General features: G+C 46.4%; 1 protein-coding gene across 1 annotated transcript in view; it reads left to right on the top strand.

The window, feature by feature from the left end:
- The first annotated feature begins 12,907 nt into the window (after positions 1–12,907).
- The window catches only part of LOC131263922 (uncharacterized), a 41,375-nt gene continuing 38,552 nt past the window's right edge, over positions 12,908–15,730 (top strand). The window contains exon 1 of the mRNA XM_058266205.1: positions 12,908–15,625. Coding sequence (XP_058122188.1) covers positions 12,908–15,625 — 2,718 coding nt within the window. The remainder of the gene's footprint in view (positions 15,626–15,730) is intronic.

The following is a 15,730-nucleotide window of genomic DNA, read 5'->3' as shown; positions in this document are numbered from 1 at the left end:
CACGTTTCAAAAAAAGGCGGCCATTGTTTATCGGTACCTGTGTAAACATCCGCGTGCTTCAACCTGCGCCAAGGATCGAAAAACAGCAAGCCATAAAAAAGGAAGTCCCTATAGGTAAGTACATATTTTGTGGCCTCGTTTGGGCCATGCTTGTTTGTTTGTCGGTTGTGTACGGGAAAGTTTAATTAAATTTTACATCACGAAAGAATGACCTCGGTTTCGAACAAGGGAAGGGAAATGGGAAAAAGGACCATTAAACAAAATGGTGGGGAAAAGAATGCAAAACCGAACGGAATGGCAGCAATAATCATTGGATGTAGATCTATTATTGACACTCTCGGGACTGGACCTTAGTTTCCTTGAGCATAAGCCACTTTGCTTGGCAAAAGTTAGATTACGGTTGGTAAAAACGAGAAAAATTGGATCCTGGCTAGCGTTTGAGATTTGGGAATTTTCATTCGGCTTTTCCTTCCGCCGGAGAGTGTTGGAAATGGGAAAGCTTTCCAAAAATAGCCTGTGGGTTTGCTTACCGCTGCCCTCTCCCGCACCCATTACGCAACGGAACGGCCGGTAAACGCACGGGCGAGAAGTATTTTATGACAATTTTTGTCGCCACCATGTCCGTTGGGAATAAACATCTTTCAGTAAGCAATACGCCGAGGGGAGATTTTCACAACTTGATTGTGTGCGCCCGGGATACCGACTTGCGCGTTGTATATAAAGAGAAAGCAAATGAAATGGCATTGCCATTCGGTGGATGTTATGTTGACTGAGCAGCGTACTTAATGAGCTTACACGTGGACGTCAAATTGAAAGGCATTCCCGCGGGCGGGCAAAGTTGTTTTTCAATCTCACCGTGTATCGAATTTGTCTAGCCTAATAAGCTCTGCGTACCAGACGAGAACCGTTTAATTAAATTTTATGATGGAAATAGACCCTACGGAATGTGTTTGACGCGCTTTATTACCTACGAAGAAATTCATTTGATTTGCAAATAATCACATTTCTGGTGTTCTGAATGTGTACTGCTTGTTTACGTTTATTGCTGTTTATCATTTTACAATAAAAAATGTTTATTAAGAAATTTTGGCTTAGTTGGTTGTACGAAACCATTCTTTTTATTATTTTAGAGAGCATATATCATATCCTTTGATTGTTGGTTGTTTTATTTACCGCTCCAGTTTCTAATTCAGACCGTTCAATCGATGCCGTTCAATTATTAAATATTGATTCCCAACCATTAGGCGCAAAACCTTTCCCTGGTTTCCCTCGCTCTTATTCACGCTTGTTTGAATTTTGTAGAAGGGTATGCCGTTTGCATTTTTCAAACCTTTTCTTTGCCGATTCGTCGCAGACGGCAGAAGTAGAACGCTGTCGAGCAATTTAATTACGCCCGACTGTACCGCTTGCATGGGCAATATGTTTGGAATAAATTTGTTGATAAATGCTCGACATGAATACATATCTATTTGGCAGGCCAATCGATACGTAAACGGTGCTCCAGAAAGCTCGGCCCGATATTCGGGAGGACAGTTGGACAGACTGCCACCGCCCCAGAGGTACACAGCACCAGAACCGTTTTTTTTTATTCCTGCCCCGGAGAAACGGGGGCGCACGTGACCAGAATGGTGAACTGGGCTCGATTGGGCGCCCTTGAGGAGGGGAGGAAAATCGTGCCAGCGGAAACAAACGGTTCTGGTTCCGAAATTGGTTCCGGGTTTTTCGTGACATGTCACATTCGTCACTGTAAACCAGTTTTGTAGGACGTGAAATCGAGGACCAGGAAGAAAGGGAGTGAGCTTTTCAATTCGTCCTGTGCTTCGAAGGTTTGTCACGCAAAAAAAAAGCTGTAGCTTTCTTTGCATGATTCAGAGCAAATGTTTTAAAGGACTGCTCGACCGAAATAACCTGGATGAAATTGTGCAAACACTCCATTTCGACCGCGAAGCGTTTCCACCGCTGCGGCGCTGAACGCAAAATGGAGATGCCGATGGTGATAAGGTTTCCGACGGCGAAGAACAGAGGTGCCTGATCGTGCTTATAATCGTGCTCATAATGGAAACAAGCCCAGCACTTGGCACCCGGTGCTGCGACCTCTTTGCGTCGAACGACGCCGGCAGACAAAAGGAAAACCCATTATGTGCTACCTTGACAAGGCGGGACCACGGAGGAGTAGAAGAATAAAAGAAAAGCTATGGTGAGATAGACACCAACACTCAGAAGAGCGACGAAACGAGGGAAACAGGCCTGGAAGAGTGACAAGAACCTTACACGCCTCGGACTAAAGGGACGTAAAGTGACGTCGCCCGACGCAACATAACCACATCCCGGTGCCAACAGGAGCAACAGTGAAAGCATGGCTGTGGGGAAGATAACGAGAAGAAAAAGAGAAAAATCGCTCACACAAAAAGGTGGTAAAAAGATCGTGGGGAAGAAAAGAAAAAACAACACACAAGACTCTACTAGTAATCCGAAACGTGTTCCTTTCAGACAAAAGGACGGTGTAAACAAACTCTTCGTCTTCATAAAACATTCGCTCGGTACTCCCACCCTCGCGATGGGATGCTCTTACAGCTGTACACAGCCTATGCTTATGCATGCAGCATAAAAGGCATCGAATTGCTGTCGCCCTCGTTCTCTCTCTCCCCCGTCGCCAAGGGTTCCGTCCGATTCGCCCCGGCCCCCGCGCTCCATTTTCATTTCCATTTGGCGCCCTGTCGTACTGGACGGGGATGGACACTTAACCCAGAGCAACCCCATTTTCCGCCCGACGGCCTTGCGACGGTTTGGTTTTCTTTCGCACGCCCCGGCGTCTTTCGTCGAGCGGACGCATCTTCGGGAAAGCGGGCCCATCGAGGAGAAAATGGGAAAAATTCAGTGCCCCGGGCAAGGGCAGCCGGTGTGGTCTGATGAGCTGCGTGCCGGAAGAATCGTCTTGAAATGTGGTAAAGCGCCCGGACGGGACCCAGGGACGGAAAATGAAACACGAAACAGGCAAAAGCAAAGAAAAAACACAACAGATCGGAATAAATTGCGATGGATGGAGCGCAAAAAGAAATAATCCGGCACCAAGCGGCAAGATCAATTAACTTCTTTTCTTGCTCGTGCGCCTCGACGCCGTTTTTCGCCGGAAGCCCGGAGCAAAGCAGCCGCCGGCGGTTGGCTTTTCCCTTGCCACGACGACGGTGATATCAGGGCCGAGGCTAAACTACACACATCCCTCCAGGGGAAAAACACTGTTCCATTTGCTAGTCTTTTTTTTTCGTTTCCAAAAGCGGCATTTTTGTTTTTGATTTCATTTTTCCGTAATCTTACGTATGCCGTCAGTGTTTCGTTTGATGAACACGACAGCAGAAATGTGTTTGTGTGTGTGTAAGGAAACAGAAGTGTAGTGACCACGCTTGGCAAGGCATTCTTTAGTTGACTGATTACAGTACGAGCTTATCATACTTTCGGATACCTTCAATGATAATGGAAATCGAAAGAAATTCTCTTTCAATGTGTTTTGCTAAAAAGTACTCTTCTGTTAGACCTACTTTCATTAGACATTTTTCTTACATGTATGTATAAAAGATACATGAACGTGTTTCTTCACTTTCAGTAATCTCCTATTCTTGTTTCAAATTCCTTCAGAAGTGTTGAGAGAGAATGTTTTCGAATTTGCACCAAGCATCCTATTATTTAAATAGGAACTTTATTTTTTTTTAATTGTATTACTTCTCATCTTTTCTTTGGGTAGGGCTTACTTTTTTTTCAAATGTTGTGTAATGCGTTATATTTAATACGTTTCGTCTTCCTCGCAATAGCTAACAACTATTGAAAGTAGCTAAATGTAGAGCTGTAGAGAAGCAGTACTACTCGGAAGCAGTACTACGGGGAATATAGTAGAAATAATGGCATAGTTCCAATTAAGGTTCCATAAAATCATCTGGAAAATGAAACCAGATTATGTCAATATGAATAAAACTAATAAGACTGTTTGCAAATTACATAAGTGTAATCTATTAAAACGGATATGAATAGAAATATGGGGGAAACGGAATAACGGCAAATGATATTGTGTATAGTAGAATAAACTTGGTAAATACATGCTTTTTTGTTATTGTTTGAAAAAAAAATGAACGAGGAATATTACAAAAACGTTGTGGGTCGTCGGGCAATGACAATGAATTGGATGAAATGAAACAGTTCATTTCAACTTTCGATAGGAATCGACTTTGAAACCTCTGGGAACAACATTTTATTCAAATACTTTCAATAGAACTCTACAATGAAAGCTCTGAGAAAAACAATATTTTCACATTTATTTGATCACGTTTAGTTTCGTTTAAATTGAAAAGCATGTTGATTTTATCTTTAGAAGTGTCAAAATAAAATATATGTGCTTCAATTTTCAAACGAACCATATGCAAATGCATTTAAGGAACATAAAACATATTTAAACTAAATTTAAAATTAATGCTGTGTGACAATTAACTACAAAAATTAAATGCGCACTAATTCGACCATTCCTTTATGCTGAAGCTGTTTCATGTCTTATGTTTACTTGTTGCATGAGTTTTATCCGAATCAACTGGATAACTTTTCGATAGCACGAAGAGAGAATTAACATAACTGAAAGGCAATATCAAATCGAATCTGCATCAATCACAATATATCCAATACCTGTCAAACGCAAACAAAATCGAACCGAGCTGGTCTGTTAAAATACATTTGATTAGATAATGGTCCTGATGGACGTAAATTGTATTGAAACAGACACAACACCAACGATAATCCATCGGAATGAAAGAATTCCGTGAAGCGGTCCGAAACGAATCAATCGTTTCGTCGGACGACAAACGTCCCGACCATCAATAGACGGGAGTGAAAAATGCTTTATTAAGGCGGTTCCCCCCCCCTTGGGGTGCAAACTTTCCATCAAACAATTAAGAATTTCCTTCGACAACCGACCGGTAAACTGGCGTAAGTAAGATGTCGTTCATCGGCGGCGCCCGTTCGTCCGTCGACGAGTGTCCTCGACGGTTTGGCATTGGAGTTTTCGGGCCGTTGGTGTTGGTGTGCGCTTGCGATGCAAAGGATTTTTCCCTCACGCCCAGCTGTAAGTTTGTGCAGGAGCGAGGGCACTTTCCATCCTTCCCCCTACCGACGAGCCTCGGAGCGCTGTCTGAACGAAATACACACTCACGAACAGACACACAGAACCATGGCGCGGCTCTAATTGAAGGGGAAAAACGTGCTCGAAGCGAGATGCTTTCGAAAGTGGGCAAAAACCCGGTGGGAAAGTGTTTACCGAACAATTACTTCGGCGCTCGCCGTCGGTGCCGCAGTGGCATTGCAGTGGCGCAAGTGGGAAAAATAACATTTGGCAACGTGAGTGTCGGAGAGAGAGAGGCGGGGGAAGGGGCGAGAGGGGAGTAGGATAAAAGAAAAGCAGCATGAGAAACACGAGCCATGGACGGTCGGTGGAAATCGGTGAAACGCATCCAGGGGATTTCGAGGTGGATTTTCTGCACTGTTTGTTCTGCTCACGGAGCTGCCCTCAATGACAGTCGGTTTGTATCCCTCGCTGTATGTGTATGTGTGTGTATGTGTGCGCGAGCGAGCGCATTGGAAGGATAGTTTCGTCCATATTTCACCAAAGTTTGATTGTAAACTTACGACCAGGGCTTATGGGGGGGATCATGCTTTTACCAGCGGTTCTCTCGCCCGAGCGCAACGAATTTCTGGTGGAAAACACTCGCACACTTCCACGCGAACCAGCACGGGTGGCATAAAGTTAAAAAAATAAATAAACACAAATAAAAGCGAAACGAAAATATGAGTTGCACCCGACGTTCGCAAATTACTGGCGTTATTTATTCGATTTATTCTGTTAGCAGCAAATTATGTCTATCGTGTCTCAATCATGTTTATGGCAGAGTGGGACAAGCTTAATTTAATCCTACTCTGAATCTCTCGCACTCTGGGATACACACACACACACACAGCGATATAAACGAACTCGGAAGCGCACAATTTGTTTCCCTTGTTCCACCACCGCTCAAGCCGGACACTCCCTCCTCCACGTCGGGCTTAGCATACTTTTTCGCGGCACACGAAACGTGGCACAACATAATCGCATAATCTTATTCTTGATAACATTCGCTCTCCGATGCCATCGATGTGGCGAGCGTCGTTGGGAAATCGGGGTGGGTGGATGATGGACGGAAACTAACTTTCGTAATCGTAATTATTTCCTTGATTGTTTCTACTTCCTCCTGCTTCGTTTTCCACCAGTCTCTCCCTCCTTGGCCCCATTGGGTTTGCACTATAATTTCGCAAAGATCATCATGGAGAGAGAAAATGCGTAAATTATGCGACATATTGCTGCTTGCCCTTGCCACGAGCAAAACTTTTGCGCCACAACCGGACCAAGAGTAGAAATATTATCAGCTTGCGTCAAAAAAAAAAAAAAGAAAAGGTTGTTACACGAGGACCCTTCAGAACCATCAACGCAGTCAAGAAAGTTACTGTGTGATCGTTTGCGCCTGACGATTATTTCGTACGATTTTGGCGCGCACGTTCTGATAATTATTAGGCGGATTTTCCCCGCCATTTTCCACTTCCAAACCGAGAGCCAGAAACAGTAGACCATTCGTAAGATGACGATGTGTTTGGCATGTAAATTCTTTGCTCCCGGGAAACCGAAAACTCATGGGCGCCACTTTGGGGTTCGCTGCCGTCAAATTTAACTGTCAATAATTTATTTCGCCTACCTACCGAAGCTAACCAATGTTTGTGAGAGTTATGTTTTTTCCCTGGTCGCTTAAAGGAAAGCTCATTGCCGAGAAGATATCGTTTTTCATCTCGTACGGGGAAGTGGAAAAGCGAAGTGGGAGCGAAGGGTTGGGCAGCTTAAGCATACGTTACGGTCCTGGATCGTGCGTTCCTTAGCACCTGATCATCTAGCATTCGTTCGTTTCGTATCTTACACGCACCCCTCTTCCCCAGCATCTCCCTCTTCCCTCATCCAGTCAGTGTTACCTTTCCGTCCGAAGGTAAACAAGGTTAAGGAAATTTAAACCCAACATCAAAGAAACATACGGGGCTACGTTGCGGATTCGTCGGATCTTGTTGCGATGAACCCATGCTGGGCGCCTTAGATTTCCGTATCTTTGTGTGTATGTGCGTGTGCGATGGATTGTGGCTGCCAAAGAAAACAAGATTAGTGGGTTACCTTTTCCTCGGGATTGACTCGATGGTTAATGGGCGCACACTGAGCAAACTCCCACCCCCTTTTCGCTGCGGTTCTGCGTTCGTTTCTTGCGAGAAGTTTCGGGTCTATTTTGTGGTCGTTGGCTGCTGTCGGTTGGCAGCAACACGCGCTACGACTGGCCTCGCACGAGTCAACGCGAGCGCTATTAATAATGTCGCAATTGATTTTTGCACACGCCAGCTGCTCCGACTGTCATTAACTGAAAATTATTATTTACTATCAAACACGACGGTGGTCGTCAGATGCTCGCCAGAGAAAACTAGGCCACACTTGCGCCATCCAACAAACCGGGTGGTCAACAAGGTATAAAACCCGGGCATGAAACGAAACCAGGTGTACCGGACGTGGATGTGGTATCGTGTGAGCACGAAAACAAACTACCTTCCACCTAGGCGAAGGGCAACATCGATGGACAGATAGATGGAACCAATAGGGGCTCAAATTAATTGCGATAGCATAGGCCATAAAATGGCAATAAAAGCCGCTGGGCAGCGGGAGATAAAAATTTATCTTGCATCCGGCCACCGTTAGCGCCGGCAAATGGGCTGGCCCTGGAGCCAAGAGCTTTGGCCACAGGGGAAATTTCGAGCTCACATGTTTTCGTGTGGTTACGGAGGGCCGAACCTTCGGCTCCGTTCCCTCCGCACCGGAACCGTGACCTCACGTCGAATTCGGCTGGAGTGTTATAGCCATTACGGGTGGTAAAGAACTACACAGAAGGTCGACTTCGAAGCCCGTTCGGTGGTTGTTGGCTCGCTCGGGTGAGGATCGTCTGGAAATCTGGCCCGAAGCCGGATATGGCTAACTGCATTTCGAAATGACAGCACATTCATCTTCATTGCTGCCAGGAAATGAGGTCATCCGTCAGGGTTGGTGCATTCTCATCCACGGTGTATTTTATGCGCATTACTTGTGCAATAGATAAATGGTTTTAAAGCCTTTCTATTTCGCCACAACTGTTTTTGTACCAAGTTTAAAATTACCCAGCGTATTTTTTAAAATAAATTTTATACTGTACTATGTAACGTTTCGTAATCCTCACATTCGAACATCCTTTTACTGGCATTGAATGATTGATGACATGTTGGGTGTGGTGAGCAAACCAGTCTTAAAATAAAACCTTCCTTGGCCAGCGCAACCAGCAGCACTCAAAGTTTATTCCCGAAAACACAATATTTACACTGGGCCCTTCGAAACAACACCAAAGCACAAAGCATCAAAGCCGAAGGCTGCGAACGCACGCACACTTGCATGCGGGCTTTTGGCACCCGCTGGGTGAGGCTAAACATTTAGGGAGTTGTTTGAACGACAGAACCCACCCCTCGTACACACATACACACATACACAAACAACGAACGGCCCGTTAAGAAAACTATCCTTTTTATGCAGGGTTGTAAATCCTATTTTTGCATAATAAAATTTATGAAATAGCTTCACGCTAGCCCGTCTTGTGGAGCTTAGGAAAAGTTTGGATCAAAAGACGATGGACGAAGTTCGTAATTGAATAAAGCACCAGGCGCCTCCATTGGATTTTCAACGGCGTGGAAAAAGGGTTTTAAATTAGAAATCTAAAAATTTTAACTATATAGAAAACTTGGAAATTATAAACAAATTATTGCATGACGACAAAAAGGTAGAAAAAAGATAATCAATTTCAGAAGAATTGGTAACGTTGAGAAAAACACTCGTGAGCCACCATGCGCCTCCATCGGTGACATTCAACTAATATCCTTTCTTTTTGGTGGCCTTCATGGGGAAGACACTGTTGTGCTCGATAGTTTCGTTCCTGTTTTCAAAACTATTGTTTTTCGTTGCCCTTCGTGAGGGGAAAGGTATTCGTCGAAATTATTTGCTGACGACCTTTTCGTCGGCAATTGTTTTTCCACCTCCACTTCCATCGGGTCCATCGGATGGGCACATTTCGGTGCTGCTCATCCCGTGGCTCGTATGCAAATAGGCGGACGTATTTGATCGCCTCAGAAGGACGATGTTTGAGCAAACAACAAACCTTTAGCCGCTTCCTCCGTCTCCTTTTGTCTCGTCATCTCGCTCTCTTTATCTCTCCATCTCTCCTCATCGTCCACTCGGATGACGGAAGCGAACTCATACAGGCGCTTTGGAGAAGATGCTCCGGATGGCTCCCGGCTACTGGGTAGTGGCCGCTAGCGAATGCAAGGACACGGAACGCAAACGTAGTCGCTCCGTTTGCAAACATAAAACCCCGGATAGGAAATAATCCCAAACGCCAGGGCACGGATTGCAGCGGCAGATGCAGCTTTCGGTGGTGAATGGGAGGCTCCCATACGCTGCGTAACCTAGTTTGTCATTTATTAAACAAAGTGAGCCTCGTATTTTTCCAGCACCAGCTGGTTCAACAGTCGTACAACCCAGTAAGTGAAATGAGAGACTGGATGCCGCTTGATGCTTGTTTCTGTGTGTTCATCAGCAGACTTCAATGTGTAAATATTATTTGAGTAGTTTTCTTCTCCTGGTTCTTTCCACTGCCGAGAGTAGGTCCCATATTATATCAGTTCACACTGCGCAACATAAGCCATTGTAAACAACAATTTACTGGTTCAAACAATTCCATCCTTAAGCTTCAACTCAGTTTTTACTTTGGACTAATTGATATGCCCTTTTTATTCATTAAGAGTGCTCATCATGAAAGCAATAATAGTAGTTTTAGATAGGTAGGATCTCCAAAACTTTTACCAAATGCCTTGAAGTGTCAATGTTGGGTGAATTTTGAAAAATCTTATCGTAAACGGTTCTCTATCACAAGACTGAATACTGAAATGAAACCATTTGCTACATCAATCAGATGAGAGTCCAGCAAATGTTAATTTGATTAGATTAGCCAAAGTCTAGTAATTCGTTTTTGTAACTTTTAGGATAGTGTTTAGTTGGCCTATGTCAATGGTATGGTTTTGTAAAGGATATGTTAAGAAACAATGGTAAATAAACTTTGAAAAAAAAACTTGAAGGGCCTCATAGAGTAGATCTTTCCATTCCTAAAACATGATCATTTATCTTTCCATTCCTAAAACTTCCCAACGTTCATGCATAGGCACTTAGAGTAGAAATCATCAAAGGTTGTTTGTACCTTGCACGTCACCGACGTTGGTTCTGTAAATGCATTAGATTGGCAGGAGAAAAGATTGTCCCTTTTTCAGTGTTAAGTCCCATACAAATATCTATTGATGCATAAAGGGAGCAGTGAGATTACTAGAGCCTGATTGAAAGTTACCGGGGGATAACATTTCTCGTTTCGAAGCTAAAGTGCTAAACATTGTCAACCCCCCTTTTCGTTCTGCCCTTGGTCAAACGTTTCATATGACAGCGTGCATCTTCCTATGAAGATTACACTTGATTGCATTAAAATGCTGTTTGAAATGTAGATGTTATTGGTACTCTAGTAAAATAAAAAGGATCAACTTGAAGAAACGAGTGTGTCCATAGGTGCTGTTGTGAAGAAACACTTTATAGTTTCCTGCTTCAGGCGAACATTATCTCAGCTTTGGTATACAATATTGAACAAATAGCAAGTGGGAAATATTATTGAAAACCTGTTCAAACAAACATATTTATTTTTTCTCATCCAGACTCATAATTATGTTACGCAATTCTAAGTTAACCCTTTCACGACCAAGGGAAACATTTTTCCCATCTACAAAACTCGTTACTGTTTGTTCAACTATTATCAAAACGATACTTTTGAAACGAAACATCAAAGAAAACATTATGTCAAAGGCGGAAAATGTCTTTCTGAACGAATAAACAAAAAAGAACTATCAAAATTAATTGATCCAAAACCAAACCATTTGTGCGTGCAACCAACAACAAAAACTTAGTATGTGGCAAGTTGATGAATTCACTATTTTTCTCATAGAAATGGATAAACTCTTTTTTTTAGAATTTTGATTATGTAATTTGTAGTGGAAAGCAAATAAAATAAATTCCGATATCATAACTATACTGGTCATTTATTGACTTTTATGGTTCATAAAAAAAATATTTCCAATGAAATTATACAAAACCTGCACATACTGCTAGGTTTTTCTGGTGATATTCTCTTATTATACACCCCAAATAGCCAAAATATTGTGTTGTTTTGCCATTTTTAGTCTTGAATAGCTTACGGTCGTGAAAGGGTTAAAGCATTTGGATTTTTGTTTTTAATGTAAATTAATTATAAGGAACAGACGTTAGCAAATACAGTTTGATTCATTTATCTTCGTACAGGCAAGTTTTGATTCCCTTACCTTCGTACAGACAAACCAGAATTAGAGACTATCGAAAAAAAATGCTCGTTTCAAATAAAAATGCGCTCAAAACTTTGTTAAAGTGTTGGTATCAATTTATTCTGGTTTGAAGCCAAATTTGGGAGCGATTGTATCAATATTTTTCGAGGAAATCGTTAATATCTACGAAGCTGTCACTTTTTCAACCCATCATGCTGTGAGCAGATAGTTCGCCCACCTTGAAATTTAAGCAACCACTGCGTAAACAAATTGGAAGTGTTTTTTTCTCAAGCTTTGAATGTTTTTAGCAATGTTTTAGCTCGAAAAATAATTTTAATTACGATGTAAAAGTGGGCCAAAATAGAAATCTGGTTTCAATTGAAACGAAATTTATATGCCGTCTGACACTGACAGCCGATTGTCAAAAACATTCTAGACAAAAGAGTCATCATCGTGCACCGTGGATATTTTAATCTTACTTTTAATCACATGTAATCGCACTTATTTGACAATAGTAAAAGTAAACAGTAGATTCTAAATTTTTAAAGATTATTTAAACCATAAAACACATAAAATAGGCATTTTTCATGTGGGCCAAAACAGGTACACAGGAGGACCAACATAGAAACAAATGGTGGGAAACAATGAGTCCTCCAATTGTTAATTTTTCAGTGAAAACATCAAATAAACTCAAAAATATGTAATTCAGTGCATGCTTAGATAGCTACTCTACATTACCATACCAAGTTTATCGTTTAAATGGGCCAAAACTGGCAATTTACCCCTATTTTGTCTTTTATAGAAATTTCATCACATAAATCCAACAAAATATTCAAATAATGGTATCCTCTGTTTTGTGACAAACAATTACTCTATGCGATAGAGAGGTCATGTATCCAGCGTATTTAACTATAAGTTATGTTTAACGCAGTTGGTAATGGTTCGCAGAAGCTGTACGGTAGAAACGTTCAAACATGACGCATTATAATCCGAATGATCCATAACAATTGAGTTGATCAACGAGATGATGGTTCGACAAATCGAATAAATCGCCCCCGCTACACCATTCAGTTTTCCCGTGGTAATATTTGTGCACTAATCAGAACCATTATTCGTTCCCTTTCCGTCATTACAGAGCTTCCGTGCAGTTCATCGAAGGCCCTAGCTTCGACGGCAATGGTGCCGATCCCTTTCGAGCCATTGAATTGATCCAATCACGCGAATGGTTCTGCAGGGTGCATCACTTGAGCTAGTGCATTGAAGCGTCGCTTGCGGGATAAGAAGTAAACCATCAACCACTCACACCAACACACACCCCGCCCCGGCGCACAAAGCCACAAGAAGTTTTGCGGGCACTCGTCCAAGAGGGAGGAAGACCGTACCGGAAGTGTAGAGCGCGCTGCACACAATGAACCGCCGGCGTGCAGTTGTTGTCCTGTGGGTGACGCTGCTGGCGCTGGGTGTGAGGGCGGGCGAGCCGTCGACGGAGCAGGACGTTGAAGTGTTGTTGACTACCGCCGCATCCGTCGACTCATCCGGGGTGTCCCCGTCTACGTCTGTGCCCTCGCCCCAGCCCTCGCAGTCGCTGCCTGTCGTCGAAGACAGCCGAACGGAAGTGTCATCGTCGTCGTCGTCGTCCTCCTCATCGGCTCCGTTATCGTCACCGGCATCGGCGGTCGACGTGCCATCGACGGCGTCGCCTTCGTCTTCGCCGGCGCCGTCCTCGGAAGCGCCACTAATGGAAGCGTCGAGTACGGTTGTCTCTAGTGCGGCGACGACGACGACGACCGTGCCCGAGGCTGACACGACGGCGACGGAGGCGCCTAAGTTGGTGCACGAGGCGGGTGTGAGCCCCGTGGCGACAGGCACGCCCGATCAGACCCCTGAGGGTGACGATAAGAAGGTGGGCGGTGAGCTGGAACCGGAGAGTGAGACGCCGGTGATAAGCTTCGGCATTCGCTCGTTCACGGTGGAGGTTGGGACGGGCACGGAGCGTGCGAGCACGGACGTGGAGCTGGTGAATGCAACGCAGGCGGGCGACAACTTCACCCACGAAGCCGTGGCGTCCACTCCGGTGTTGCCCGCGGCGGTCGAACCGGGGCCCGAGAAGGCAGATGTACCAACAGCGCTGCATGGTCAGTCGACCGTGACGATCAACACGCAGGTGCTGGCCAACGGGGGGGCCGCGCCGCTCGATCTCGCCGAGGACCCGCCGGAGGAAGCGTTCTCCAACGAGATCCACGTCGAGCGCAACCTCAAGAACGGCCTGTACCGGATCAAGATAGCGGAAATCACGACCGACGAGTTCGACAACGGGCTGCGCGAGAACGACAACGAGAACATGCTGATGACGGACACGCTGGGGGCGGGGCAGCGCCGTCCACCGCTGCACAAGTCGGTCTACCCGAGCAAGATCAACATGGACGACTTCTACCCCTCGAAGCTGGAGGACTTCAAGCACGACGATCAGCAACCGGTGGCCATGCAGGAGGCGGTGGAGGAGGATGGGGAGGGGGAGGAGCGCCTGCGGGAGAAGGCCATCCTGCGGAACGGTGGGGAAGGGGGGACCGATGAGAAGCTGCTGTTCGAGTCCACCATCATGAAGCCGTCGGATATGCTGCCTTTGCCGCTGGCGACGACGACGGAGGTGTTGGGCGAGGGCATGGAGCGACCGTCGAATGGTGTCGGGACGGTGACGAGTGTCAGTAGTAGTGGTAGCAGCCCGGTAAGTCCACCAGCTAATGGAACCGGACCGGACGGTGGCGACATCTCGACTACCAAAATCGAAATCGAGCTGATTGACGACACGTCGGAAACGTCGGCAAGTGACGAGCGGGGTGGAAGCAGCAGCAGCAGCAGCAAGCCCACGATCGACAACATCACGGAGAAGCTGGAGGAGAACGACGAGGTGATCAGCCGGATCGAGGAAAACTTCAAGGGCTTCCGGACGTTCGAGGGCACCGCGGTTGGGGAAACGGAAGACGAGGTCGAGTACCGGGATGCGTCGGAGGGCCGGGGAAAGGACGACGAGGTGATCACGATCGCCATCTCCTCCGTGACGTTCTCCTCCTCGCAGCAGGACGTGCAGGACGCGCAAACGCAGCCGCCAATGGCGTCGAGTTCGCCGATGGCGGCCCAAACGGAAGAGGTCGGTGTTCCGGTGAGTGGCGGCGACATCGTGACGAGCGGCTTCGACGGCAATCTGTTCATCCCTCGGCGCGTGAAGAAGAACGACCCCTCGACGGTGGCGAAGCTGGCCCAGCTGGCGGCCAAGTCGGACGCCGAGCAGGGCGCGCCGATCAAGAAGATTGACTTCGCCGCCACGAAGTTCAACACGGACAACAGCGGACCGGGCGGAAACGGGCACGATCTGGCCGACGGCAGCAAGAAGGACAAGCCGGAGTTCTCCACCACCAAGTTCTACAACAGCAAGGAGCTGTATAGTGAGCTGCACCACCAGCAGGCCCCTCCTCCGCCGCCCGCTCCCGTGCCGAATCGGACGCAGTCGACCGCCAAGTCCCGGGCGGCGGCCGCCGCCATCCTCTCCGAGAAGGACATCATCACGGCGAAAACGATGTCAAAACCGGCGCAGGCCATTCTGGCGGCTTCGTCCCGCAAACCGACGCGCCCTCAACCCGCGTCGCCCGCCTCCGGCGAGTTGAAGCAGCACACGCTCAAGACGAACTTCGTGCTGCACGAGGACACCAACGGTTCGCCGTCGGCCGCGGTCGCACTCAAGCCGAGCAAGACGGTCGTCGACGATCCGCAGCAGCGCAAAATAAAGTCGCTCGGTTCGGCCGCGTCCGCCATCATTGCCGCCACCGCCAAGCTGGCCAAACCGAACCGCCCGTCGACCTCAACGGTTGCCACCGCAACGTCCGCAACGACAACGACGGCACAGTCGGCCGTGTTGCCCTCGGTGGACGGCGGGAGAAGCGGCGCTACCGGTGACCGGACGCTGGACTCCTCGAACGCGCCGCACGAAACCGTCATCACGAAACCGACCGCGCCCCTGTCGCGTCTGCACGAGAAAATTAACACGCTCGATTGCGAAATCCAAGCCATCGCACCGGAGTCGAGCGTCTGGCGAGGCAACGAAACGCACGAGCTGCAGCTTCCGGCCATGGTGAGTACCGAGGACTGTTGATGAGATGGGGGGTCTAACCAGGTGTTGCTTTTTGCTGAACTGAAGGAGTGCTTCACTGGAGAGCAACAACGATGCTTTTAACTA

Source organism: Anopheles coustani, chromosome 2, assembly GCF_943734705.1.
Source record: "Anopheles coustani chromosome 2, idAnoCousDA_361_x.2, whole genome shotgun sequence".
In the NCBI taxonomy this organism is placed as follows: Eukaryota; Metazoa; Arthropoda; class Insecta; order Diptera; family Culicidae; genus Anopheles; species Anopheles coustani.
The sequence above is the reverse complement of the archived record's forward strand: the minus strand, read 5'-3'. Positions and strand labels throughout refer to the sequence as shown.